This window comes from Tympanuchus pallidicinctus, unplaced genomic scaffold (assembly GCF_026119805.1).
Source record: "Tympanuchus pallidicinctus isolate F22 unplaced genomic scaffold, pur_lepc_1.0 scaffold25, whole genome shotgun sequence".
Taxonomy (NCBI): domain Eukaryota; kingdom Metazoa; phylum Chordata; class Aves; order Galliformes; family Phasianidae; genus Tympanuchus; species Tympanuchus pallidicinctus.
Genome location: NW_026294742.1, coordinates 2,664,536 through 2,691,112, shown reverse-complemented (window position 1 = coordinate 2,691,112; position 26,577 = coordinate 2,664,536). Strand labels below are relative to the sequence as shown.

The following is a 26,577-nucleotide window of genomic DNA, read 5'->3' as shown; positions in this document are numbered from 1 at the left end:
TCCCCTGACGCAGCTCCGCGCAGTTCCCCGTCGCCGTCACCCGTTCCTGGGGACGGACGGACACCCGCACCCTCCCGCAGCTCCGCCGCCGGTGCATGCGCACTGCCCGCTCCGTGCCATGGTGCCCGGCAGAGCCGCTCCGTGCCGCTCCGCTCCGCTCGGTGCCCGCAGGTAGCGGAGCCCCGGCCCGCCCCGACCCGCCCCGACCCGCCCGGGGGCGGCCGCGCTCCCTCCTGCCGCCGCGATGCTGCGGTGCCGCGGTGCCGAGCCGGGAGCTGCCCAGGTAAGTGCGGGGCTGCGGCTCCGGGAGGAGCATCCCGCGGGGAGAACGGCGGGCTGCCGGTACCGCGCTGTCTCCAGGTCCCGGTACCGGCTTTGCGGGCGGTTCGGAACCGCAGTGAGCGCGCGGGGCTTGGTAGCACCGAGCAAACGGGCCGCGGTGCTGCGGGAGGAAAGCTGCGTTTCTCCGCGTTCCAACGGCAGAACGCTCAGCGTGCCCTGCAAGTTTGTTCGTCTCTATTCGGGGAGCGGAACCCCAGCCGGGCGCTCAGCCGCGGTGGGGCCGGCGAGGGGCGAGCGGTGCGGTCTGTGCACGCGGGTGTGATGTGCTGCTGGGTGAGCGAATGGGGAGAGCGGGGAGCCGTGCGGTCCCTCTGAAAGTGAACGTCACATTCCCAGAGCGATGTGTGAAAGCAGAAACGAGGAGGTGTTGTGCTTGGCTGTTAGGCTTGGAAAAAGCTCCCGTGATGAACTCCTGCACTGCTTCAGCAGGGATCACGCTTGTCCCTTGGGCAGTGGTGAAATGGTGATGGTGGCGAGGAGGACTTCCCTCTAAGACAGCACTGGAACCTCTTTTCATTGTGAAATACTTGGAGTTGTGCATCCAGCAGCCTGCACCTGGGTGGCTTTTCAGCGTTTTGCCATTTATGGGAGTACCTTTGAGATCTGGACCAAATCTCTCGTTTAATTATTAATGTCAGAACATTTTCCATCCAGCTTGCAGAGCACACGTTGGAGCGGTGGCGACGAGAGTGCTGCTGAATGAGCCTTTAACCTGGAGCCTCTAAACTGCTGAAGCAGCACAGTTGTGGCTAATTGCAGTCTGATATGGCTGCTGCACTTCTCCAGGAGCCAGTGGGGCCCATTTGTGGCAGCTTTGCAACTGGTGATGTGCAGCGGGACGGGGATCCCTCCCAGCTTGTGCACCAGGCTGTGCGTGGCGGTGTGATGGAGTCAGGTGCAGCATCCTGGAGATGGGATGGGACCAGTGGCACAAACTCGGGCATTTCCCTCCCCAGCTGAGCTGTAGGGCTGGTCTATGTGAGCCCATGCATCCTAGGTAGCATAGTTCCTGAAAGAAGTGCTTCCTGACATCCAGGATGGAGATCTGTCTGTTTTCACCCTCCAGTTGTGCTAGAAGCCCAGGTTTGACCCTCCCTAAAAATGCTGTCCTAGCTCTGCTCTGCAGGACTCTGTTGTCCTGGTGGCTCTTTCCAACCCTCGCGCTGTCCCCGGGTCAGGGCTTGGGCTGACAATACATCAGTGCACAGTGTGGGGTGCTGGGAGTGCCTCGGGACCCCTGAGGCTCTGTCCACACCTGGGCTGTGTTGGAGTCATGCATCCAGAGGAGAGTTCTGCTTTCCTTGGCAGCACAGCCTGTGTTATTCTGGAGATGGAGCCAAGAGACAGCCCTGAGACTTTTCAGCTCAGAGGAGTGTTAGCATTGCTACACCAGGCTGGGGGGGGGAGGTCTGTCAGAGTGGGGTGAGCACTGTGTGGCTCTGGCTCACAGGAGAGTGGATCCTCTGAAAAAGAAGAGAAATGGAGAGCTCCTGTGCAAGGACACCAGAACTCACTTGTGGAAAATGGTGCCTGGGTACGGATCATGGAGAGCAAAGGTCTGCTGGGGATGGAGGGCGGTGCGGTACGATGGAAGGGAGAAGTGGACACATTTAGGATGGAAATAGAAGGTTTGTGACTGTCAGGGGGGTGCTGTGTGGGGATGGTCCTTCTGCTGTCATGTACTGGATCTGGCTGGGTTGGAGCCCAGTGGTGTCCAGGACTCAGTGAGTAGGGGGCTGCCAGCAGGTGTGGGGGTGCTGAAGGGTCTGGGGGCTTTTGGCACTGAGCCTCAGGGTTCATTGGGCAGCCCAGCACCTGGCTCTGCTCTCAGACTGTGACATGAGAGGGATGTGCTCCTGCCTCCTCCATTGTCCCTCCATTCCCTGTTTGCAGCAGAAATGCTGCAGGTGCTCTGTGCCCTAGGACATGGCCAGTGGGATGGGAAGGGATGGGATGCAGCGGAGGTCACCACCATGGAGGGGTTTGTGCTCCGCTCTGTTTGCAGGGTGTGCCCATAACAGGTCTCCTGCTGGAGCTGCTCAGCAGTTCCCACTGTGCTCTGTGTGAAAGACAATATTGTGCACATACAGAGAGCTGGCAAGGAGGGAACTCTGCAGTAGATATAGAGAGCTTTGGGATCAAGGATTGTTTTTTTCCACAGCAGGGACCAGAGCCAGAGCCAGCTCTTTCCTGCAAGTGTGGATGGTGTCATCAGGTGCCCTGAGCTCTTGCTCAGGGCACAGCTTGCAAACCCAAATCTCTCTCTCTAGCATTGGCACTTGGTACTGTTTGCACTTTAGAGCAGACAGTTTTGGGACTGGGGGCAGATTCACCCTGGATTCCCAGCTGCAGAGATGGGACGGCAAACCTCACCTCTGGACTCGCTCCAGCAGGTCCTTCTTGTCCAGTTTTTCTTGTGCTGGGGGCCCTGAGCTGAATGCAGTTCTCTAGGTTGGGTCTCACAAGGGCAGACCAGAGGAGGACAATCACCTCCATCATCCTGCTGGCCATGCTTTTGCCATGCTTCTTTTGCCACAGCACAGGATGCAGTTGGCTTTCTGAGCTGCGAGAGCACATTGCTGGCTCACATTCAGCTTTTCATCAGCCAAACCACCGAGTTCTTCTCCACCTGTATGTGTGTTTGGGATTGCCCCAGCCCAGGTGCAGGACTTTGCCCATAGTCCCACTTCTTGAGCCCTCAGTGTAGATGTGTTGGCTGTAACCAATCACCTCGCTGTTTTCCGTGGGCCTCAGCATCGTTTTCCAGGAAGATCTGCTCCATCATCTTGGAGAAATGTGAAGCTGGAGTGAAACACTTCCAGCACTATCATGACTGCCTGGGTTGCCAGAGCAGTCCTCAGCTGAGGGTGACTTCTGGAAGGCTTTCTTGTATGGACATGTTGGAAGAAGGGCAGTATTGATAGACATCATGGACCTTCCAACAGTTCTGTTGTGGAAGACTGATGAAGATTGATGCTCTTCTCCCAGGCATGGAGCCTTCTCTTCAGACCATGCACTCTTCAGAGGCATCCACAAAGCAAGTCCTGAGAAGAACATGCTGAGATCTTTAAATACTGTGAGCCCCAAAACTATCTGCAGTAACTCGTAATACTTCTGAAGGGAGAAGTTCTTGAGTCAGAAATAGGGGTTTGTTTGCAAACAGTGGGACAGAAATGCAATGAAAAAGACAATCTTATTTTATGCAGAGGCAGTTAAAAAATAGCATCTCCTGTTGAGCTTGAAGCTCTAGGACATTCCCTGTGAATATCTGTGCTACAAATGATCGAGAGCCAGATAAACAAAACTGCCACAGGGAATAGTGCTTGAGAGATCAAGGGCACAGCTGGATTGCTGGTCCTGCAAAGCAGGGAATCACTGACCCGAAATGGCTCAGCCAGGCGAGGGGCTGTGCTCAGAGCCGTGGAGAGTGGCAAAGTACTCCAGAAGTGACAGAGCTGAGAGAAAAAGAAAGTCCTTGCCAGGCCCTGCATCTGACTGCGAGAGTGCGATGGTGCTGGTATCACTCTGAACGTCTCCACCTTCCATTTCTTAGGAGCTCTACGTCTGGTGGAAGAGGTGTGGATGGGGAGCTTGGGGCAGTCTCCGGCTGCCATGAGTGGATATCCGTGTTCTTTGTCATCCATTGGACCTCAGCCTTTTCTACTGATAAGCATCTGAGAGATCTGGTAGCCATAGGGACCTCCATGTGTTTGTGGGACTTCTCACCTCACCAAGGTCTGTTATTCAAAGCTTAGAGTAGGGTTATCTCACATTGCTCACAGGTGGGGAGATCATGAGATGACCTGACATCCAGAGACCTATTAACCAAAGCTCTTCCAGGATCCTGTGGCTCTCCAGTGGCACTCGGCTGTGGGGCTCCCAGATGGGAGGTTCAGCCTGTTGCTTGTGGGGCTGAAACGATGCTCACGATGCTTGCTGTGAACAGCTGTAGGATCCCAGCCATGGGGACGTCAGGCATCTATCAACCTCCCAGCCTCTGCCAAGGGTCAGCCCAGGCACAGCCTCTCCCCCCTAAGAGCCTGCGGGGACCATCAGTAGGGGAACTGTGCAGGGGATTGCTTCAGATTGCTGCCTTGAAGGCCCAAACAAAGCATTCACTTCATTCAAATGGCCAATACTCATGGGCAGGCACCAGCCAAACCCCTCAGAAACCAGCCAGACCGGCTGGAAAAGCGTCCTGCTTTCAACTGTGCGTTGGCATCTCTGCAGGGTTGGGAATCTTCTATTGCTTTACGGTAAATTATTGTCCTATATCACTGATATACAACAGTCTCAACTGCTGAGACTCTCTTTCTCTCTTATAAAACCATTTTCCATTTCTTCCTGTGAGTTTTGGCAAAGGTCCACATAGCAGCAAAGCAGATACTGCATGTGACTTTGCTGCTGTATTTTTCCCAAATCTTCTGCATCTCTGCGCCTCCTTCCTTGAGTGTTTGTTTCTTTTTTGCATTTGCTGTAGCATAAGTATTGGCAAGCTGCTCTCCTTGGATGCTCTCACCCTTGCCACTCAGTGACTTGGCTTTTCCTTGTTCCATTCCTTCTGCAAATGAGCTTGACTGGGAGCTCTGCACAAACGCAATGGCTCTTTAGGGACTGGATGTAGCTTTCATAACACACTCCTGGCTCATCCACGGGGACCTGCACAGGGTTGAGAGGTGGGCCCGTATGAACCTCACGTGTGCCCCATCCCCAGTGCTGCTCCAGGCCATGGATGGGCTTTGGGCAGCCTGGGCTGGTGGGGAGGGGGTTGTAAGGGCCCCTCCAACCCACCCGTGCTGTGATTCTATGAAACGGTTAATTCTAGCCTTCCCAAAGGCAGGGCTTCAGAAAGTTATTAAAGCCTGGAGATGAACCAAGCGACTCTGGTGATTTAAAACTTCAGAAGGATTTTTGTGCCCCACGCAGGTGCCGAAGGACGCCTGAGGCCTGGTGCCAGCAGGTGGCTGCCATGCGAGGCGCTGCCCGTCCCCTCGCTGCTCTGCACACCGTCCCTGCTGCGCGCCCGGCGCCGTGCTGCTCTGCTCGCCATGGGAGGATGCTTCTCCAAGCCCAAGCCAGGTGAGATGGAGGGATGAGGGGATGTAGGTCAGCGGCAGCTCCACGGGCACCGCTGGGGAATGTTAATTCTCCGCTCCTGCAGGGAGGATTACTGATTGCTAATCCCCTGAATTCCTGTGCTCTGCCTTCAACCAGAGTCCTGCAGGGCTGTGGGGCCATGTGGGGCACTGGAGGTTCTGGTGGAGGTTCTGGCATGTGCCCGGCCCTGATTCACTGCAGTGTGTCCAGAGGCTGCTGGGACATTGCATAACCAAGATGTTATAGTCACAATATAATTGTGTATAATCAATAGATATCAAGATGTTATAATTGCAATATAATCAAGAGAGTAAGGCAAAGCAGACAACGATCACAAAAAGAGAATAAGTGGAAGAGCTTACCCTTGGGTTGAGCTCACCAGAAGATACCAAAAGAGGGGATCTCCAGAAGAGATCCTTCCCCTCTGGTAGCCAGCTCTTAAATAGGTCCAGGCTCCACCCCTTCTGGCAGCACAGGTGAATTGCCTTCAGCTGTGCTCCTCTGGCTGACTCAAGGCTCACCTCAGGTGATCAATCAGAGGTTCAGGCCGTGACCCAGCAGTTCCCATACAGACATCTCCCATCTCTCCACACAAACTCCTGTAGAGCATCTTGGGGCCAGGTGGGCTCCTACTGTTGGGCAGCCTGAAGGATGTGAGGTGTTGGTGCGATATGGGACATGTCTGTGAGCCACCAAGCATCCCCAACCAGCAGTCCTGGCTTTGCAAGGCATGGGCATGCAGGTTCTTTGAGATACAAAGAGAAAGTTTGTGGTTTCTGCCATGTGTAGAGGTCATTTCCGTGGACACCGCAGTGCCCGAGGAACATGGCATTGCACACTGTGGTCGCGTTTCTGTCCTCCCACTCACTGTAAGTTTTCCTCTCCCGAAGAACCACTCTGTGGCCTTTCTTGTTAAAAAGGTAGAGCACATCCAGGAATAAATGCCTCCACTGAATAAACTTGCAACAAAGTCTGCTGGCAGCTCCGCTTTATTTTGTGTACCATCAGCAAAACTGTGTTTAATCTTGGGCTGATGCAGGAATAAAAGCGCTCTGCGGGCGCATTTCCTGAGCTGCATATTTTTGTGTCGAGCTGTATTTGCATAGCAGGGCAAGTGGCTGAGAATGCCACCCTGTAATGGAACACTCCTTCTGCAGCTCTGTTTCTGATTAGCAGGAAGGTTTTGACAGCGGTTCCCCTCGTTAGCACACACTGCAATGCTTTCACCCCAGTGCTTATAAAACCTCCAAGTGCACCGAGATAAACAGATACGCGTTTGCAGATGCTGATGGTGCTGGCAAACGTTTCACAAGCTTTGTGTGACGTTTGGTTTTCATGCTGGGCTCACATTTCTCCATGCCAGAAAGACCTTTTGATGGGCAGAAAACCAGAGCAGGAGACCCGCAGCAGCAAACAACTGATATAAATATCAGTGTTTAATTCAGAGCTTGTGTTCAAGTAGTGACGTAATCTCTTATCTCCAGTGCTGCAGTCGTGTGACCCCAGACACCATTCTGAAGCCTGGTTCTCAGCCTCTGCATAACTATTTTGGTGCTTGTGAGGGTATGGGAGCTGCGTGTCGAGGCTGTTCCTGTGCCTTACTGCCCTTGTCCTGGCTGCTGGGAGGTGGTAATGCCTGCAGAGGCAGGGGGGAACCAGGCACATTTATCTCCTGATTCTGTGATTAACTCTACCATTTTTAATGAGAACAATTTTGAGTTGCAGGCCAGTAAAATGAGAGGGCAGCAGCCAGGTGCCCACCATGTCCCACCACATCTCACCGTGTCTCACCACATCCCACCATATCCCACCTCATCTCACCGTGTTTTACCATATCCCACCGCATCCCCCCACATCCCACTGTGTCCCACCATGTCCACAACATCCCACTACATCCTCCCACGTTCCACCACATCCTACCAAAGCCCTTCACATCACACTGCATCCCACAGTATCCACCACATCCCAACATATTCCACGGCATCCATCTTGTCCACCACATCCACCACGTCCCACAATACAGTGAGTCAGTAATTGAGTGGAGTTTCACTTCTTATGTCTTTCCTTTGGCTCGGTATGGGAACACAGCACCCAGAACACTGCTTGGAACAACCCACTGCTGTGGGAGGAGAAAAGCAGATTTGTCCTGAATTGGGCAAGGAGCAGCTCTTGGCTCTGACCCCAGCAGAGAGGCTGGAGCATGTCCTGACCTCACTGATCTCCATCACTTCTCTCAACTCTGCTATCTCCTCTGCTGAGCAAAATGCCAATTTTCCTTCATCTCTCTGAATCTACTCATTGATTGTCTTTCCTCGACGTCTTTGGGTTGTGGGTTTTAATTTTTGTCTTCTGTACAGCTCTTCCTGTTTGTGACATTTACAAGATAGTGAAACACTCTCCCACATACCTTCTTTGTGTCTGGCAATTATGCCCAGCTCACTATAAAAGTCCCCTGGTGTTTATTATAAATATTAATGGCTTTAGTCTCATGAGGAGCCTAGGAGATAAAGAGATGCTTTATGCCTGCTTGACAAATGTGGACATGAAATGCATTTTTTAAACTCGCAGCTGTCACCTGGCATGATTGGTTTGAGATGTCAGAGCCTGGTTCTCAGGCACATGCTGTGACCATCTCCCTGTTCCATGGGGTTTGGTGGCACCTCAGTGATGCTCAGGGGCTCCAATGAGTTATGTCCAAGGAAAGGCCAAATGGCTGGTACCATGAATGGCCATGAATGACTGTGGACATTTGCATTTAGGTAAGCTGATTAGCTTCACACAGAAGCCCTGTGCTGCTACTCCCAGGAGCAGTCTCATTGCCCTGAGGTTGTCCTTTCTCATGGTGCAGTAGCTTCTTCATTCAGCACAACTTCTTGCACCAGCTTGGATGTGATCTGGGAGGTCTGGGATGGAGTCCAGGAGACCTGTGGTGGGATATGAGCGGCCTGGGTTGAGGTCTGGGAGGTCTAAATAGGGCGTGGGAGGTCTGAGATGGACTCTGAGAGGTCTGAGATGAGATCTGGCTCTCTGGACTTCCTATCCCAGTTCCCACCAAGGCCCAATCTCTCCTGGCCCCCAGTTCCACCACAGATGTCTCCCATCTCCTCTCATTAGCTCACTCTGGCCCTTGCATCCAATGTTCCCAGGAGAATCTTTGCAATTTGTGTTTCTTATCTCCTGAGGACCTTTAACATTCTTCAGGTCTCGCACGGCTCTCCTGGACCTCTCCACACCCCTGCATGGGTATGAGGGATTCTCATTGTGGAGAGCAGCTTTCTGGTCCCTTCTAGGAAGCCATCACTTGACTTTACGCTAACATTTATGGCTAAGAGGGCTTGTCTTGTCAAACCTGTTCAATAGTTTAAACTTAAATAAACCAGACAATTCTCGCTTTCGCTGAAGGTTCACTCCATGCTGAAAACCTCGTGCAGAAATAGTGTTGAGCATTTTTGATACTGGCTCCTTATTAATGCCATCTAATGAAGCAGTTTTATACACCATGCAGTGTCTGCTTAATGTTATCTACCAACAAACAAAGGATTTTTTTGAAGTTTCTTTGAGCCCTAGAGGCCTTAACTGCCTGAAGCTATTTTCCATTAAACAGGACAGGAAGAGTGACAGAGGCATTGCTTTGCACCAGTGACTAATGCCTACTTGCAAGAGTATTTACTTTATGCATGCAAAGGTGCACAGCTGAGAAAGAGCAGTGGAATAATGGAATTGGGTCATCAAGCCAGGTTTGATATCAGATGTTTTATCTTCCCGTGCAAGACGACAAAAAATGTCAATTCTGTTGACATCTGCCAGCCCCTTTTGATATCCAAGGGAGGAGGGAGAGGCGGAATGGCAGCAAAACTTCAGGCTTTGTTTTAATGAAGATTTCTGTTTGCTCCTGCAGTTGAAGTGAAAATCGAGGTTGTGATACCTGAGAAGGAGAGGAGCAAGGAGGAGATGTCACCCAACGGGAAAGCCAGCCCATTGGTTTACAAGGTCAATGGGACTGCCCGGCATTACCATCTCGAGGAGCATCCCATTGCCAGCAATCCCTACCACAACCCAAAGGATGTAGTGGAAGCATCTGTGTGCCACGTGAAGGACCTGGAGAATGGACAGTAAGTGCCTAAAATCTTCGTAGGTAATTTTAACCCAAAACCCAAAAGAGAGCTTAGAGCCGAAACCAAGCCTTCTACCCGGCTCCTCATTTTCTTGAGGTGATAATTTAACTTAATAAATGCCATCACAGGTGAGTGGCATCAACTGCTCTTTACCCCAGTGATGTGATCTTGGGGGTCAGTGCACCATTCTGAGCTCTACACAGTGCAGATGTAGCCTGATGGCTGCTGGGGTTATTGCAGCAAGGAGATGCTGGGTGCTCATGGAGACAACTTCTGCTGGCCGTGTATATGGGGCATTCCTAGAAGAGTGTGCTCTGCTTTGGTGCCCCGGTGCAAGAAGGAGGTTGGAAAACTAGGGCTTAGATAAATACATTGCCTGGAAATGTGCAGTACAACAGAGCAGAAAGTTGCTGAGGAGTGTGCAAGAATCATTAAGGTTGGGAAAGATCTCTAAGATCATCTAGTTCCTTACTTACCTGGCTGTAGCAGAAAGCTCTGCAGTCAAACAGGCGGCTGCTAAAGCAGGGGCTGGAAGCTCGATCAGTCAGGAATCCGAGCTTGCACTTCAGCTGTGAGTACATTTAACTCCTGAAACCAAGCATTGCAGCAGCCTTCCCCTTGGTGGACATTTCAAATTGAGAATGGCTTTTTTTCTAATAGTGTCTAGCTCAGAGTAGGAGTGTGTGAGAAGGTGCCATGGCTCATAAGCAATGGGTGAGGCCAGAGGAGGCCCTTCTTCCTCTGGAACTCAGAGGATGCTGATTTCAAGGGCAAGAGAACAGAGTGCCCACTGTGGGGTCAGCACAGCCATGTGGCACCGGTCACCCTCTGAGTCTTTGGGACTGAGCACATGCTGAGGACTTTGCAGCTTCCTGTGTATTGCCTTTGAGATGCCAGCTCTTGTTTTTGCCTCTTTCAGATCACACAGTTCCTTGGGTAAGTTGTAAACTCTCTCACTTATCTTATCTTATCTCCCTACGGAATTATGGTTGTCATTTAACGAGAAGCACAGGTTTTATCTGAAGTGCTGAGGAATGCAGCAGGACTTGTACTGCTCTATGCAAGTTGTGCTGACTGAAGGACATCCCAGTGCCAAGTGTCCTGCTCAGAAGTGGGGCTGCCAGCTGGCAGGGCAGATGGCTCCCAGGGCGAGCAGAATGAACTCCCTGCCCCTGTGCTTCCCCCCACATCTGCACTTTGCTCTGGATTTCATGGGGTGTCTCAGGGCTGGCAAGTGGGAGATCTCTGCATCTCTCTATAAGTACCTGAATGGAGGTTGAAACCAGGAGGGGGTCAGTCTCCTGTCTTAAGTGACAAGTGATGGGATGCCAGGAAATGGCCAAGGGGAGGTTCTGATTGGGTGTCAGAAAGAACTTCTTCATGGAGAGGATGGCCTGGCAGTGGACTGGGCTGCCCAGAGAGACAGTAGAGTCCCTGTCCCTGGAGGTATTTAGAGTGGATGTGGCACTAAGGGACACGGTTTGGTGCTGGGATTCATTAGATCAGGTTGATGACTGGACTTGATGATCTTGAAGGTTTTTTCCAACGTAGATGATGTTCTGAAATGCTGCTTCCAGCAGCGATAACATCGTTAACCACGTATCTGCTAGATGAGGGCACTGCAGTAGCTTTTTTGGTTTTGCAGGCAGGGTGCATGGTCAGCACAGGTGTGCTCTTGCCTAGGGCAGGGCTGGTAACATCTGTGAGCCACCCAGACCTTGTGGCAGATGGGCTGGAGGAAGGGGGAGGTAGGCAGGGTGGGACTGGGCTGCAGCACAAGGTGAGGGAATGGCACTAATTCTACCACCATCTCTTTGTGCTCCTCTTCCCAGGATGCGTGAGGTGGACCTGGGCTGTGGGAAGGCACTGCTGATCAAGGAGGCTGGAGAGTTCTATGCCATGGGACACAAATGCCCCCACTATGGGGCCCCGCTGGTTAAAGGTCAGTCAGCCACTGGGATGCTGTGCTTGATCCCATCTTTGGGTTGATATAATTCCTTCAGCAGCAAAAAGACATGTCTGTGGTGTCAGTGAGGTGCCAGCAGTTCACTTTTGCCACAAACCAGCTCCTTTGAGCAGGGAGAGCCGAAGTCCAAGGCAGCAGTGCCCGGAGCAAATAACCCTGTTGCTCTGGACATGTGATTTCCTAACAGCTTGTAGACTCCATGTTGCATCAGGTCTGTTCTCAAGTAGGCTTGCTCTGAGGGATGCTCTGCCTGAGGCACAGTTTGCTCAGGCTGGGTTTATAGACCTGAGTGCAGAACCCAGGAGACTGCAGGCAAGGATGTGCCACCATTGTTCTGCTTTCTGCTTCCTTTGTGCAGGGGTTTTGTCCAAAGGAAGGGTCCGCTGCCCCTGGCACGGGGCTTGTTTCAACATTGGCACTGGTGACATTGAGGACTTTCCTGGCTTGGACAGCCTGCCCAGGTTCCAGGTGAGATCTTTGTTCCTATCAGCACGGCCTGTGTGGAAGTGTGGGCTCAACACATGGTGGCCTGTGGGCCCTCCTCACAGCTCTTCCCTGTCTTGCAAACTGCTGCTCTTTGTCACCCTCAGGTGAAGATTGAGAAGGAGAAGGTGTACATCCGAGCAAGCAAGCAGGTGAGAGGCAGAGCTGCCCCAGAAGCAAAACCAGAGGCTGGCTCTGTGTGCTTATGGGGGGATGCTGCTCTTTGGGAAGTATCTGAGCAGATGGATATGTGAGCATCCAGAATGGGGAAACCCAAAGTCTCGAGCAGCAGTCCTCTCCTCTCAGCCGTTTGACCTCATCAGCTGCATCAGAACAGTGTGTGGCAATGCAGGTCACATAGTCCATCAACTTCCTTGAATATTAGAGGCATTACGAGCTCAGTTGCAGGCTGAAGTTCCTGATAGAACTTTTGCATTTCCATTTCCCCTGCTGACTGCAGAATCACACACTGGTCCACCTGTCTTTTTTTTTTTTTTCCCAGTGCTTTGTCTCTGCATGAATTTGCCAACAGCAATGGATATTTTTTTTCTTTTGTACCTGGAAGGGAGCAGTGCACTGGGTAATGGGAAGGCATTTGGTTGAGCATGGGTTTGGGGTCCTCACTGGGTGCAAGGATGTGGGTGTTCCCTGGTTGGTCCCCAGTTCCTGCCTGGCTAATGACTGTTCTTCTTCTTGCTGGTGGCATAGGCTCTTCAGACACAGAGGAGGACGAAGATGATGGCAAAGTGCATCTCCTTGAGCAACTACAACCTGAGCAGTACCAACGTGCTGATCATCGGTGCAGGTATCGAGCGGCACGTTCTGGGGCAGCACTGCATGTCCCTTCCCAGCATGGGTGTCAGAACAGCAGGATGTCCAGGCTGGTTTAAGTAATATGTCTCATATAACCAAATGTGGAACTCCAAACTGAAGAGAAATGCCTGAGAGAAGGCAGCCTGGAGGTACCCCACGTGGTTGTGCTGACATGATGTGTTGTAGGTAAGGCGCACAGCTTGCAACAGGATACTAAACCAACATGCAATTAGCAAGTTCTAGAAGTCCAGGAACTTGAAAGTCAAAGAGGAGCTGCAATCTCAAGCACATTTTCCATTCCTTGTGCTCATACTGTTTGTTGGTAAGAGCTGGAGTGTGACTCCCATTGGCCAAGGGCAGCTGAGGTCTCCAGGGAGCATGGGATGGCTGTGGATAAATGGTCATCCAAATCCTCAGCCAAGATGCTCAAGAAGTGATGGTTGTTGTTGCTGAAAGAACTTTCTCAGCCTTGACCAGCTATGCTGACAGCTCTTTCTAAAGGCCGAGGTCTGTTCTGGTAAGCAGGAAAGGAGATCTCAAAGGTAGCTGAGTGGGAAGAGAATACCACAGTCCGTTGCATTGGGTTGCTGAAGGCTGCCCACTGCTGCACTGCACTGCTGGGCTCGGAAATATACCCCACTGAGCCTGTGGAAATCCATGTGGGTTTGAATGAGTTTTTTTCTACCTGAATTTGTAGGAGCAAAGGATTCAGGCCATCAGACACAATGTATGCTTGGCTGGTGTGGGTCTTCCTTCTTCCTTAGGTGCAGCAGGGTTAGTCTGTGCAGAGACGTTGCGCCAGGAGGGTTTCTCAGACAGGATTGTAATGTGCACGATGGACAGACACTTGCCCTACGACAGGCCGAAGCTCAGCAAGGTTTGTACCACCTTGAGTACGAGTCTCAAAGAATTGCACTTTGATATTTCTCCTCATTGCACAGTTATGTGTTTCTTCTTAATTCATCCTGAAAGATGGAACACAAAAGGAGAGTTGTACAAACTGTGCGAGGGATCACCAGCACGGGATCTACCAGCAGCCATCCTGGCCTGCTCATTCCTGCATGGATCCTCCTATGGTGTTCCTCAATCAGAATCCTCAGAGGAATGAAATGGGGCTTGTAAACAAATGGTGTAATCTACTGGGATTTTTATTTCTTTACGTGTTTCTTATCCTTGTTGTAATTGTTATATAAAAATGATTGGTATAGACAAGTAATGCTCCTTGCTATAATTGTAATGAGCATTGCTTGTCATTGTGACTTGATAATTTGATCTCCATGCAAAGTTCACTTTTTTTCTGACATACATTCCATTTTGAATGCCAATTTGTAGAGACAAGGCTGATCTTCTGATCCCATTTTTATTTCTGACCAAGGCTTTGCTTGATACCAGACAACAACTCAGTTTTAGCAGCAAGGTCTTGAAGCTGGAATTCAAAGAAGAGCAGGCAGTGTGTGTATTCCCTTTTATGTCAGGGATACTTACCTAAGGGAGCTGATACTCAGCAATCAGAGCTTCTAACTCAGCTTGCAGCCCCCAAACAAAGCCTTTTCCAAAGGGATGCAAAGATACACGTGGCTTTTTAAGAGCACTGGAAAGATCCATTAGAGGAGTAGCATGTAAAGCTGTATGCTGCAGGCTTCTTGCCTCCTGAAGCTGCATCATTGCCCTTCCTCTTGCTGAATGTCTGTTTTCAGTCCATTCTAAGCTTCCTCACACTGCTCCCTTCTGTGCCCTTTGGACCATTGGTGTCCAGCACTGGAGAGCAGCAAAGCCCTCAGTGCCTCTGCACTGCTCCACGCTGCCCTGCTCACACACCAGCATGGCAACCTGTGCTCCCGAGCCGTGGGGTCAGAAGTTCCTCTCTTAGTAAACACCAAATGTTTAAAGAATGTGCAGTAAAACCCGTGTGACCCTGCACCTGCCTCAAGACCGAAGATACAGATTTCTTCTGAGTACACAGATACCTGAAGTCATGGGAAGGGAGTGCCCCCTGATCCCAACCACGTAGAGATGAAGGACTTTGCACGTCCATCCCAGGTATGCAGCTGGTGCTAAGGGTGCAGGTGGTGAAGCCTTTGGTTCGTGGAGGAAATCTCTTCAACAAATGCCATAAGGTCTGATTTCAGATCATAGAGTCGTGGAGGCACGGGATGGCTTGAGTTGGGAGTGCTGGGAGCAGGTGATGCTCTGCTTGCTTTTTCAACTCACAGCAATTGACAGAAAAACGTGCTCTTTTATTTTTTTTGGTAGTCCATGGATGCCCACCCAGAGCAGATTGCCCTGCGCCCCAAGGAGTTCTTCCGCACGTACGACATCGAAGTCCTGACAGAAATGCAGGTATGGAGAGTCCCACTCACACACTGTGGTCTCACCTGCTGACTCCTGATACAGAAATGCTGAATCTCCCTCATTCCCTGGGCTGTTCTGTGCCTCATAGCTCAGTCTGTGGTTGTTCAGAACCAGAATGAATGCAATTCTCCCCTGGGTGAACTCCACACTGATTGTCATTTCTTACCTGCCGTTTGCTGAGCATCCTTGCAGGGATTTGGGGTGACCAAATGGCTTCTGATCAGGACAGTCTGCCTGCAAGCACCCAGAAAGTGATAAAGTAAACATTTTCTCCTGCTATTTTATTTATTCTGGGAGATCTTCAAGGATTTGTAAAAGTCAACTAGAATGATAGAAGGTCTGGGTTGGCTGAGCTGCTGATAGGAACCAAACCTTTAAAACAAGGGAATTACTCAAAAATTAAAAATTAAAACCTATGTTATGGGTAGAACAGAGACAGCAGAAGTTCTCTGCAGAGTTCTGCAGAGAAAGAGGCCAGATGGTAGTTTGTTAGACTGTCCAGGCCAGGCAGAGCATCAGCATTCTCTCGAGGATCTGTCATTCACAGTGCAGATGTTGGCTTTTCAGAGAGGTTCACAGAGAAGTAATCCTCAGCCTGGAGTGCTACCATCACTGTTACTCCATAACCGTGTCCCTGAGACATGGAAGGGCAGGCTCTGGCTCAGCACGTGGCATCTCAGGGGGTATCTAAGATTTCATCCCTTAACATGATTTAGAAATGATTTCAGGCTGCGGCTGTGGATATCAAGAACAAGACGGCTGTGTTCAAGGATGGATTTAAGATGGAGTACAACAAACTGCTGATAGCAACTGGAAACACGTAAGCCACAGAGAAACATTTCAAAGATCACGAGAAACTGTTGCATCTGAGAAGCTGAGGAGCTTCTCAGTGGTTGAGGATGCTTGAGGATGAGGGATCAAATGTGGCACTTCAGTTTTGAAACCAAATTCGTTTGCAGAAATGTTTGCAGAGAAGGCAACAAACACATGTTGGGTAGTCTGTATGTCTCTCTCTCTAGCTCTGTTGTCTCTAGCTCAACCAAAGCTGAGGATCAAATAATACATCCACTGGAATTTCCACCTTTCACTTCTGGCCGACCTTAAGATCTTTTGGGTCCTGTGCCTGGCTTCCTTGCAAACAAGTGCTGCTGCCACATCAGTTGGTAGGCTGACACTGGGCAATGCAGCACTGCAGCCAAATGCACCCACCACCTATGGAGGTGCATAAGCCTTTGGAGGTTGTGGATGCCCCGTCCTTGGCCGTGTTCAAGGCCAGGTTGGATGGGGTCCTGGGCAACCTGGTCTAAATGTGGATGTTTGGTGGCCCTGTTAGGCAGGGGGGTTGGAACCACATGATCCTTGAGGTCCCTTCCAACCCGGGTGATTCTGTGATTCTGTGATTCTGTGATTCTGTGAAATAATTTCAACATCCTCACTTGCGAGCTCTGAGTACACTGGGTGTTTTTAATGTACCTGAATTATTTAGGATCTTCAGTCCCATTTCCAGATTAAGTCGTGTATGCAAGGGCCGGATATTTAAAAATACATATGCCTCAGTAAATGCATGGGGATGGCAGGATTAAACTGCTACCGAAGCCACATCTGCACAGGCTTATAAAACCTTTAAAATCTGGCTCCAAAGCTTCTGCTGAAGGACAGAGATGGCAGTGTCCCATTGGGCCTTTGAAAAAATTTACTGCACAACAGCAGTTAAACTTAGAATCACAAAGCAGGAACCATCCTGCATCGTGCTCCACTTCTCCATGCAGAGTTTATCCTAGCCCTGTAGGGTTGTCCCACCAAACAGTTGCATGAGGGCTGTTTCTGGGGCTGAGGGCTCTTGCCACTGTCCTGCAGAGTTCAGGTTTTGCCTATTATCTCTCCAGCCCGGGTGATTTTGCAGAGAAATGTGGCCGAATGTGGCGTTTTGGCTGCGTCTGATTGCCTTGTCCTGGTGGGCTGCTGATAGCTAGGTCAAGGTGTCTGTAGGATCCCAGCCCAGATAGCCCTCCATTTGTGTTTCCAGGCCCAAAGCTCTCAGCTGTAAGGGCAAGGAAGTGGAAAACGTTTTCAACATCCGGACGCCAGAAGATGCGAACCGCGTGGTGAAGTTGGCCACCAGCAAGAACGTGGTGATAGTGGGAGCTTCCTTCCTTGGTGAGCTCCTGTTTTTGAATGGGGTTTGAGAGACCAATTGCAGATCATCAAAGAGAAGTTTCCAAAAACTCCCACAGAAAGAAAATGTATTGCAGAAGCTTTCCATGCAATCACCAGCTCCAAAATTGGTCAACAAAAAAAGAAGACAAAATGCTGAGGTCACAGGGGTTGTTTTCACCCAGTAGCTCCTTACTTCTAGAACATTCTCAGCCATGAGGAATGTTTCTTTCTTCCTTCATCCCAGGTCCATTACCAAATGGTTCCTGTGGCACGCTGGGATTCGTTAGGGCCTATTGCTTCTTTTGACCCCTAAAGCCCTCCCATGGCTTCTGCCTCTAGGAATAAATTAATGTGAATGATAAATCCCAAATGATGCTCAATGGTTCTGTCAAAGTGGCGTGACCCAAGGCTGGGTGTGGGGACAGCACTGGACCACTGGGATGTGCTTGTGTTCCCCAGGGATGGAGGTGGCTGCCTACCTGACGGAGAGGGCCCACTCGGTGTCTGTGGTGGAGCTGGAGGAGGTCCCATTCAAGAAGTTCTTTGGGGAGAGAGTTGGTCGTGCTGTCATGAAGGTGACTTTGCTTTCCTGTCCTGGCTTTGGTTTTGGTGAAGTGAGTGGGTTCTGCTGCTTTCAGTAACTTGTGGGTGCAGTTTTACGAATGAATTTATTGATGGAGCCATGGAGGTGCTCCACAGTGCAAGCCCACTAAAGACTGGGGTGGGAGCCCCAGTAAGGTTGAGGATGCAGTGCAGGCCTGCAGTGCAGGCATGGGACCCCACACTGGGATGGGGCAGGGGGGGCTGAGGTGCACCCACTCTTCCCACAGATGTTCGAGAGCCACAGGGTGAAGTTCTACATGCAGACTGAGGTGTCGGAGCTCCGGGAGCAGGAGGGCAAGGTATGGCGTGGCAGAGGGTGAGAGACAAGAGGTGGCCTCAGCCCCACCGTATCACCCCATGGGTCTGCTGTCTTCTTCAGGGCTGGGTTTATGCACTCTCTTTCCTGGCCCCTGAAATTTCTACTTCTGGGCTTAGCCCACAGGAGGAAGCGTGCTTCAGCCATGGTGTTTGGGGTGGTAACATTGCTTTGAGATCCTGGAGGGGCAGAGGGGCCATCAAGGGTAACCCTGCTGGGACACTTCCTGGTTCAAGCTTTAACCCTGTCCCTAGAAAGCACTGCAGGACTCCCTCAGAGGACCCCAAAACTCATCCTGTTACCATTACGAGGGATTATACTCAATTAGCATGTCAGAAATGAAGTGAGGTGCTAGCTTAGCTTGCTGCTGCCATAGGTTTTACTTTGTTGACTCTGAAATAACTGCACTTTCCCCCTCTCTCCTGTAAAGCTGAAGGAGGTGGTGCTGAAGAGTGGGAAGGTCCTGCGCGCAGACGTTTGTGTCGTTGGCATAGGTAAGGGGCCATTGCTGGGAGTGCATTATGAGGTCTTTGGAGAACATGGGCCACACTGGGAAGCCTCTGCAGCATTAGAGCAAGATGAGGAGCTCTGGTAGTATTCTAGGGTACTCTAGAGAACACTAGGTGGCCCTGGGAGGTCTTCAGGGTACCCTGGGAAGCTTCTTGGCTACCCTAGAGCACACTGAGGGCTGCCAGGCCCATCAAGCCTGTGGTGGTTTGCTCTGCTAGTGGTGGAAATAGAACTGGAGGACCATAAGAAGAAGGTATTTTTCTCCTTAACGCTCATGGAGAGAAAGGTCCTTATCTAAATGTAACTTTTCTACGCTTTGCAAACGGGACCAATCGCGCGATTCGTATTTGTATAACCAAGATGTTATAGTCACAATATAATTGTGTATAATCAATAGATATCAAGATGTTATAATTGCAATATAATCAAGAGAGTAAAGCAAAGCAGACAACGATCACAAAAAGAGAATAAGTGGAAGAGCTTACCCTTGGGCTGAGCTCACCAGAAGATACCAAAAGAGGGGATCTCCAGAAGAGATCCTTCCCCTCTGGTAGCCAGCTCTTAAATAGGTCCAGGCTCCACCCCTTCTGGCAGCACAGGTGAATTGCCTTCACCTGTGCTCCTCTGGCTGACTCAAGGCTCACCTCAGGTGATCAATCAGAGGTTCAGGCCGTGACTCAGCAGTTCCCATACAGTATTTCATTCTCCAAGGGTGTTGCTTTATTGACTGCTCCACAACAGAACCATTTGTGGAGTCTAGAGGAAAAAAGGCCCTTTGCTTTCTCCCACAGGTGCAGTGCCAGCGACGGGATTTCTCAAGCAGAGCGGCATCAACATTGACTCCAAAGGCTTCATCGTGGTCAACAAGGTGAGCGTGGTGGTGAAGCCAGCTCCTCCAAGCTAGACTTGCCTTGGGCTCTGAGCCACCAGCATGGGGACAGTCTGTCCCCAGGTGCTTATGGAGATTATGAATACTGCCACATGTGAGGTTTGCAAAGCCCAGCCATCTTGGTGCTGTGGGTGTCCACATCTGCACAGCTCCCACCCCTGGGGACCTTGAACAATTCCCTGCTGGCTGCCAAGGTAGAGTGAAAATCCCACCCAGGTGTCCTTCTGCTTCCTCCCATCAGATGATGCAGACCAACATCCCTGGAGTGTTTGCAGCTGGTGATGCTGTCACATTCCCACTGGCCTTGAGGAACAATAAGAAAGTGAATGTCCCCCACTGGCAGATGGCCCATATGCATGGTAGGTGCATCTGAGTGCCTTCGCTTTGCACAGCAAACTGCTTGCAGGAATGAACCTTCTGCATGTCCACGGGAAATTTCCAACCCTTTAGGAAGAGAATGAGACAACTGAGCGCAGGGAAACGGAGCAGTTGTAGGAAACTCTGGGAAAAATATATTTTCTCCTGTCCCCATGCTTGCTTAGGCTCAGAGCTTCTTCACTTTGCTGTTTCTTGTCTTCCAGGCCGTATTGCAGCACTGAATATGCTGGCCCACGGCACGGAGATCAGCACAGTCCCCTATTTGTGGACTGCAATGTTTGGGAAAAGCATTCGATATGCAGGTGAGGGATTCCCTGGGACTGTTGTGGAGTCAGTGCTGGTGGAACTGTTTTGGGACACAGAAGTCATGACCACCTTGCAGTGCCAATTCCAGCCCCCTCAGCTGGCTCAGGGTGATGTGCAGGGACACCTCTTGTTTAGCAAGGCATGAAGGGCCTTGTGGACGTGGAAAGTCTCCCTGAACATGCGTGTATTTGAGCAAGCATGGATGATTCTTCATCCCGCTGCCTTCCAATGCCCATCTCTCAGTGACTGTGGGATGGCTGCCTCTAGTGTAGCTCTGGGTTAAAGCACTTTTTGCTAGAGCCAGAGCTGTATCCAGAGGAAAGAAGTGAAAACCAACCTTTAATTCCATGGTCAAACTAAGTAAATGACAAGCAGAGCAAGACGTTTGCTGTGGAACAGTTTTCTCTTAGGAACAGTGCTTCTCCCACTCATAATAATTTCGTCTTTCAGGCCACGGGGAAGGATTTGATGATGTTGTCATTCAAGGAGACTTGGATGAACTGAAGTTCGTTGCATTTTATACCAAGTAAGTGTTTCTCCTTTCTCCTCTCCGTGTCCATTTGGCTCAGCTTGTTCTGCTAGGCTGGAAATTATTTTTGCTAGAGCTTCTTCCAGCCAGTTCTGCTCCAATCTGGACACTGAGGTTGCAGGGCATTAATAAATTGCAAGTACAAATGCATTAGTGCCAGGCAGTAGAGAAGCAACGTGCTGAGTATTTCTCTCCAGCATACAGTCTTCTTGGAAGCTTCTTCCCACCCTTCCTTTCCATCCTAGGGCGCAATTTATCCCAACCCTAATTAGAAAGGAAATGCCAGAGCACTTTAATAAAACATCTGTGGAGCTCTTTCAAGAGCCAGGTGAAATAATCCCCAGCATGGTGCAGGGCCTCACGCTGGGTCTGCGGGGCGGGCGCTGAGCGCTGCCTTCTTCTGCCACCCAGGAGGGGCCCCAGGAGATGGCTTTGGTGTGGCAGGACGGCACCGTGCGCCGAGAGCTGGAGGTACTGAGGGGTCCAGCGGGCTTCTCTCAGCCACAGCCCCATCTCTGCCTCTGCCAGAGGTGACTGGCAGCGTTTCTTTCCTCCTTTCCTTGCCGTTTGGTGATAGTCCTGCTGCTGGTGCTAACGCTTTTGGATGAGGATGCTGTCCCCAGGTGGCCGTCTCCTGTTTCCCATGTCTACCTGTTGGCTTAGACTCTTTTTCTGGTGCGTGCTGGTTCTTGCATGAAACGCTGGTGGTGCCCGTTGCTGGAGCCTGCCCTGAGCATCAGCTTTCACAATAGAACTCTTTTCTTTTCCAGAGTTTGAAGAACAAAACAGTTTGTCCCCATTCAGTGCTGAGGGTGAGCTGCTGAGGGGTCAGCCTGGGGCTGTATGCAAAGGACAGGGCGCTCTACAGTTGTCTTCAAGAGACACCACAGCACCTTTGCCAGAGCAGACCAATGTTATCCCAGTCTGTAACTCCCTGGAGCTCTTGGGAGACCCAGTGAGCAGCTGTGGTTGCCTTCCTCGTGGCACCCCATTTCCACTGTGCTGAGCCCTACAGACGAAGGGAAGGCCATGTGCAGATGGTGCTCATCCCCAGCAGCCTACTGCCCATAGGCCAAGACTTCTGATTGCTCCCCGTTCCTGCTGCAGGGAGCGTGCCCTTATGGCCTCAAAAGACCTCTTGAAAAACAGGGACTCCTCCTGGCCTCAAAGAAAACGTTTCAAAGCCAGTGCTGATGTGAGGTGCTCCAGTTCACTACTGCCTGCACGTTATTTTGCAGAAGGACCACCTGCCCCTTGTCTTGCTGATGGAAATGGTTGCATGTGTCGGTGCACAACAGCATCTCACAGTGGGGAGAGAACCTCCTGGATCAGCTGTCAGTGCAGGGTCCCACAGCACCTAAATTCATTGTGTTCCAGCAGATACTTCCAATCCAGGGTGCTCTTCTTGGGGGCTATGTTGGATATTAGTGTTCTTCTGAGGGATGTGAACCAGTGGGCACGGTGGTGATGAGTGGATGGGTGGTAGGACTGGATGGTCTTGTTTTTTTCCAGCCTCAGCTTGCAGTTGTGCAGAGGACAGAGTGCAGTTTAAAACAGCACCCAGCCTAAGATTTGCTGGCTCCTTGCATGGCTCTTGCCATTTTGTGCGTGTGTTAATGGATAAAACATGGAATGAGCTGTGGGAAAGCTCCAGTGAATCTGGAGCAGATTCTGGGCTCCCGGTCTGGACAGGGAAGCTGTGGTGGTGTTTCCCTGTGGCAGTGAACTGATCCTGGTTTGTTGGGTGCCTCCACACTTCAGCTTCCTGAGCAATGTCTCCAGTATTTAATATCTCACTCATGCACCTTCCCTGATCTTTACATTATTTATTCTGTTACTAATTGTGAGTCAGACTTTGAAGATTTATGCTCAGGCTGACTCCTGCAAATCTCAGAGCAGAGGAACCCTTCTCCTTTGCTTTGTGACCTTTACCTGAAGCTCATCTGGTGTTTTTTACACCTTTCCTTCTGCTTCATTCATTTCCCATTCACCTTTTGATCTCACGTTGTACCACCAGTACTGGGACTAAGGGCAGGTGATGGTCAGCCAGACTGGGACACACTGCTCCGCCATCAGCTCCATCTCTTCTGGTGTTACTCCGTGGGCCAAGGTGCCCCTGGGTGCCCAGGGTTCCACCCCTGGGCAGTGGCACAGAGGCAGCTCTAGGCACCCTGCTGAGCATCACCAGGCTAATACACAAACTTCTGTGAGACCACAGCGGGGTCAACCAGCTCCAAGCCCTCTTCTGTCCTTGTCCCATACCGTAGTCGCTGCTCTCACCTCAGAGCAGGTCCCATTTTCCTTTGCTCCCTGCCTCTCTCCAGCATGTTGCTTCTGGGTGATGGAGATGTCCCTGTTGGGGCTGCCCTGACCTCTCTGCTCTCCGGCCCTAGGAGTGACGAGGTGGTGGCTGTGGCCAGCATGAACTACGACCCCATTGTTTCCAAGGTGGCCGAGGTGCTGGCTGCTGGCAGGGCCATCCGAAAGCGTGATGTGGAGTAAGTAGATGTGCTGTGCCAAGAGCTGGGCTGGGGAGGAGCCTGCAGAAGGCCGCCTAACCCTGAATGTCTTTTCTCTCTCTCTGTCTCCTGCTGCATCTGCACCTTTTAGGCTGTTTGTCCGTCACGGCAAGTACGTTCAGTTTTGGGTCCTGGGTCTGTGTGGGGTATTGCAGGTGTGCCACATCTCCAACTCCTGCACGGAGACGCTGATGATGGCCGTGTGCTTGTATTGCAACTCAAACCTGCTTGAACTGTTTTGCATGGGGTGAAAGTGCTGGCAGAGGAAGGGGTGCTGCACAGCTTGGAAAGCTCACAGCGCTGCTCGTTTTTTGTCTTCATAGAACTGGAGATATGTCCTGGCTAACGGGGAAAGGCTCCTAACAGACATGGCTGCAACCTCCTGGTACTGCGCTGGCCTCGAGGAGATGGGGATGGCTGCAGAGCTCCACGGCACGATGCAAATAATGCACCTGAGTCGTCTTCCCTTGAGATTTGGCCAAACCCAGCCTGTTTCACCCTGCAGTCACCTTCCCAGCAGCTCTGTGCATGCAAACCGCCGCCAGCTCTCCTGGGTGTGGGGTCAGTGGGTGGAATCCCCACTGCAAAGTCAGGAAAACAGACCCTGGGGGAGCAGGGCTGGCACCAGCATGGCTGGCAAGGAGCTGCAGACTGCTGACACGGGGCCCACGGTGCTGGTGGGTGCCACATCCATGCTCTCCAAGCGGCACAACAAGAGCCCCAAGCACATCCCTTCACCTTATGAACAGCATGAGTGCCTTTTGTTGTTCTCTGTAGCCAGTACATGCTCTCAAGCACATTGCTCCTTCCTAGATCCTCTTTCCTCCCCATGGAGCCCAGCATCTGCACCTTCTCCTTAATGGTAATGGAAAGATTGACATTGCTGCTGCCATGCTACTGCAGGCAGAACAGCTGGAGGAGTATTTCTGGCTGTTCTCTGCCCTCAGTCATTTACTCTTCCTGTCTCCTGATGGCGGAGCTACATATCTCATCTCAACTGGCAGAGTCAGTGCTCTGTGGCCATGCTTGCTGCTCCTGGCCGGCAGAAGGGCCCCGGTTCTTGCTCAGGAGTGGAGGTGGCCAGATCAGATCCCTGTGTTTGTCCACCCAGCAGAGCCAGGTGTGAGATTCCCCCGTGGAAAGCATCCAGTTCTGTCCTTTGGGAGCTTTGTTCCCCATCTGTCACTGCATTACCCTCAGCCCAAAGCCAGAAAATTGTTATTTTCAGTTTGATTCATCCCCCCCTTATGAATGAAAGCAGTGCTCCTATTGTGATCCAGACCCTTTCTGCTCCCTTCCAAGCCCAGCAGGTTGGGCAGATGGTGCCTGCACCTCCTGTGCAGGATTCCCTTGGTGTCCCATGTCCTGCTCATCTTTATTTCCAGACTTTCAGATCTTCACTCAGGTGGCAGCGTCAGCAGTCACACCTCCTCTTGGCCTCTTCTGCTTTCACTGCCAGGTTTTTCCCAGGCAGTGTGAGCAGTGGTGGCCGTAGGCAGGGATGTGGGCACAGTGCCCAGCTGCTGCTTTGGATCCATGGGCAGCTGTGGCTTTGCATCACATATCTTGCTGCTGGGCCGGTCAGACGCCATCCAGCAGCTCTGGGATCGTTTACCTGTTATTGCTCTGCTCCTTCTTTCCTCACTGCCCCGGCACAGCAGCTCTGTGTGCCCCCCAGCAGAGCCTGGCTGACCTTTTCCAAAGCACCACCTTTCTGCTCACCCAGAGGCACCATCCTCTGAAGTGCTCCCACACAGATGTGCAGTGTGTTTTGCTTTCCAGGAAAAGCATGTCCTGTCCACGGATGGCCAAATAGACCAGCAGGACCTCATGGGCTTTTCTACTGGTTTATCAGCCTTCCTTAGTGCACTATCCTAACCTAGTGACAGACCAACACTCAGAGCATGCTCTATTTATTCCATACCTTATAACATTGCCTGGGGTATCCACGTAGCATAGGGTTTTTCCCCAAAAGAGAGTCCTTGGTGGGACCTCCTAGCACTCCTCCTTCTTCCCAGCAGCCTGTGTGGTGTACTCCACAGCTTAGCTTTGGCTTTAGCAAGTAGAAAAATCCTTTTTATTTGGTTTCTCATGTCCCTTACCAGGGTCTGGCCCTTAAGAACTGCTTTAAAATGGCCTCAATAGCAGCGCAGCAGCCAGACCAGGCACTGGCAGCAGCTGCTGCCCAAGGCACCTGCTGGGATGGGGTGAAGGCTGAAGAGCACAAGGAGAACCATTGGGGGCCCACACCTGTGTGAGGACCCACACATCCACGATGGAGACCACCTCCTCCAAGGGGGGCAAAAAGCTCCATGGGCCTGGGGACTTGAGGACTCATTTTTTGGCAACGTCACCTCAATGCCAGCAGGGAGATGGTGGAGCACTTCTGCTGCGGTGTCCCTTCTGCAATGGGGCACATCCACATCCGTCAGGGAATTTTAAGCAATAACGATGCTGATACAATGCAGCGGGGAGAGGGTGCAATGGGGCAGAGTGCTGCGTGGAGGGGATGGTGGTGACAGACAGACGGCCACCACATGCTGCTGCCCCACTGCTGGAAATGCTCTGTACCCTTGGGCTCAGTGTCTGGGAGCTCTCACTGTGGCAATAAAGGCCCTTCCCCAGCAGCTGTGTAACATGAGAGCCAATGGCTGCCTGGCCCCACGCATTACCCTGAGCAGTAGCTGCCTTAATTCCCCTCCTGCTAATCCCAGCTTTGCTGGCAGCCATGGCTGCACACACACCGCTGCCCCCCAACCTGCGCTGGGGGCTGACGGCCTTCAGCGGCGCCCTGTTCACCACCAACAAGACAAGGGACAGCAGCACTGCTCACCTCTACCATCCAGGTACCCCGGGCAGTTTGACTCCTGCAGCCGTGGGTCCCCTGACCCTCAGCAATGGCTGACAGCAGACATCAGTGCTGTTGCACTGGGCTGGGATGCAGGGGAGGGATGATGGCGGTACCGGGGGTCCTCCCCAGCCCTGCTTTTCTCTGCCCAGTGCACGAGGTGCTGGCCAGCCTGCCCCTCCAGGTGATGCTCTACTTCAACGTCTGCTACTTCCCCTGCTGGTGCCTGGCTGAGGGCACGATGCTACAGCTGAAGGTACCCTTAGCTTTCCAACAGGGAAGGAAGGCTACACTGGGAGGGCAGAGGGAGTAGGGCTGGGGACCAGCATGGGGCTGGCAGGGACCAGGCTGTGC

At 51.6% G+C, this 26,577-nt stretch overlaps 1 protein-coding gene across 4 annotated transcripts; it reads left to right on the top strand.

Moving 5' to 3' along the window:
* Window positions 1–191: 191 nt before the first annotated feature.
* Window positions 192–23,926, top strand: AIFM3 (apoptosis inducing factor mitochondria associated 3). Of its 4 annotated transcripts, XM_052689500.1 has the most exons (22): window positions 192–283; window positions 5,269–5,421; window positions 9,338–9,551; window positions 11,387–11,496; window positions 11,879–11,988; window positions 12,111–12,155; window positions 12,712–12,808; window positions 13,581–13,693; window positions 15,070–15,156; window positions 15,897–15,988; window positions 17,195–17,325; window positions 17,785–17,900; window positions 18,156–18,227; window positions 18,675–18,738; window positions 19,546–19,622; window positions 19,885–20,002; window positions 20,225–20,323; window positions 20,778–20,853; window positions 21,268–21,327; window positions 23,250–23,354; window positions 23,467–23,487; window positions 23,699–23,926. In XM_052689500.1, the coding sequence occupies exons 2-22, from the start codon at window positions 5,391–5,393 to the stop codon at window positions 23,736–23,738; spliced, it is 1,878 nt and encodes a 625-aa protein (XP_052545460.1). In that variant the 5' UTR covers window positions 192–283; window positions 5,269–5,390; the 3' UTR covers window positions 23,739–23,926. The 4 variants fall into 4 exon arrangements, with proteins under 4 accessions (XP_052545460.1, XP_052545458.1, XP_052545457.1 ...); XM_052689498.1 differs by lacking the exons at window positions 192–283; window positions 21,268–21,327; XM_052689497.1 differs by lacking the exons at window positions 192–283; window positions 23,467–23,487.
* Window positions 23,927–26,577: the final 2,651 nt, after the last annotated feature.